The sequence below is a fragment of the Meleagris gallopavo genome, unplaced genomic scaffold (genome assembly GCF_000146605.3).
Source record: "Meleagris gallopavo isolate NT-WF06-2002-E0010 breed Aviagen turkey brand Nicholas breeding stock unplaced genomic scaffold, Turkey_5.1 ChrUn_random_7180001932333, whole genome shotgun sequence".
NCBI classification, from domain to species: Eukaryota; Metazoa; Chordata; class Aves; order Galliformes; family Phasianidae; genus Meleagris; species Meleagris gallopavo.
The window spans coordinates 1-1,062 of NW_011194388.1; the positions used below are offsets into that span (position 1 = coordinate 1).

Here is a 1,062-nt window from a genome sequence, read left to right on the forward strand (position 1 = left end):
ACCAGTAGGGGCCATGGGGACACCAGTGGGCCTCAGGGTGGGGTTGGGGACACCAGTGGGCTCCATGGGGTTGGTGGCACCAGTGGGGGCCATGGGGACACCAGTGAGCCTCAGTGTGAGGTCCATATGGACACCAGTGGGTGCCATGGGGACACCAGTAGGGGCCATGGGGACACCAGTGGGCCCCAGGGTGGGGTTGAGGACACCAGTGGGCTCCATGGGGTTGGTGGCACCAGTGGGGGCCACGGGGACACCAGTGAGCCTCAGTGTGAGGTCCATATGGACACCAGTAGGGGTCATGGGGACACCGGTGGGTGCCATGGGGACACCAGTGAGCCCCAGTGTGGGGTCCATAGGGACACCAGTGGGTCCCAACATGGGGCTGGTGACACCAGTGGGGTCCAAGTTGGGGTTGGGGACACCAACGGGCTCCGTGGGGCTGAGGACAGGAGTGAGCTCCGGAGTGGGGACACCGATGTGTTCTGTGGGGACGAGGACCCCAATGAGCTCCAGGACGGGGACCCCGGCGCTTCCCCCGAGGACCTGGACTTGGAGCAGAAGGTGACGGCCGCCATCTTGCAGCAAAATGGCGCCTCTCGACCCCCGGAGCCGCTGCTCTGTTTCGATGCCGAGGTCCGGCTGACGGCGGGGGGACAACGGGCGCTGCTCCGCCTGACCCCCACCCCAGGGCCGGGGCCGCTTTTTAGGGATTTTTTCCATTTTTTGAGGGTTTTTCTGCCCCCAATGGTGCGGAGGAGGATGGGGTGGAGGGGGGGAGGACAATAAATCAGTGACGTTTGGAGCAGCGTTGTGTGGTCTGGGGGTAGGAAGGGGTGATGTGGTACAAAAAGGGGTAAAAAGGGGCTTTCAGGGCAAAAAAAAAAGTCAGAGCTGCAGCTTTAAGGACCCTTTGTATCCCATCTGTGCTCCTGTGATCTTCAAGGACCTTTTCAATCCATTCTATCTTGGAAAACTTTTCCAACTCGTCTCGTTTTGTGACCTGCAGGGACCTTTCCAACACATTTAATGCTTCTGTGGTCTTCAAGGTCCCTTCCAGCCCCC

General features: G+C 60.5%; 1 protein-coding gene across 1 annotated transcript; it reads left to right on the top strand.

Annotated features, from left to right (window-relative positions):
* Window positions 1-10: 10 nt before the first annotated feature.
* Window positions 11-802, top strand: LOC116217741 (oleosin-B4-like). The gene is made up of 2 exons (XM_031557671.1): window positions 11-254; window positions 288-802. Exons 1-2 carry the CDS (start codon window positions 127-129, stop codon window positions 784-786), a joined length of 627 nt encoding a protein of 208 aa, XP_031413531.1. The 5' UTR covers window positions 11-126; the 3' UTR covers window positions 787-802.
* The last annotated feature ends 260 nt before the right edge of the window (window positions 803-1,062 follow it).

Bases quoted from the DNA above. Each gene is read 5' to 3' on its own strand.
- LOC116217741 (XM_031557671.1), top strand. From the start codon at position 127: ATGGACACCAGTGGGTGCCATGGGGACACCAGTAGGGGCCATGGGGAC. The intron at 255-287 runs CAGTGAGCCTCA...CCATATGGACAC, and splicing joins AGTGGGGGCCACGGGGACAC to CAGTAGGGGTCATGGGGACA.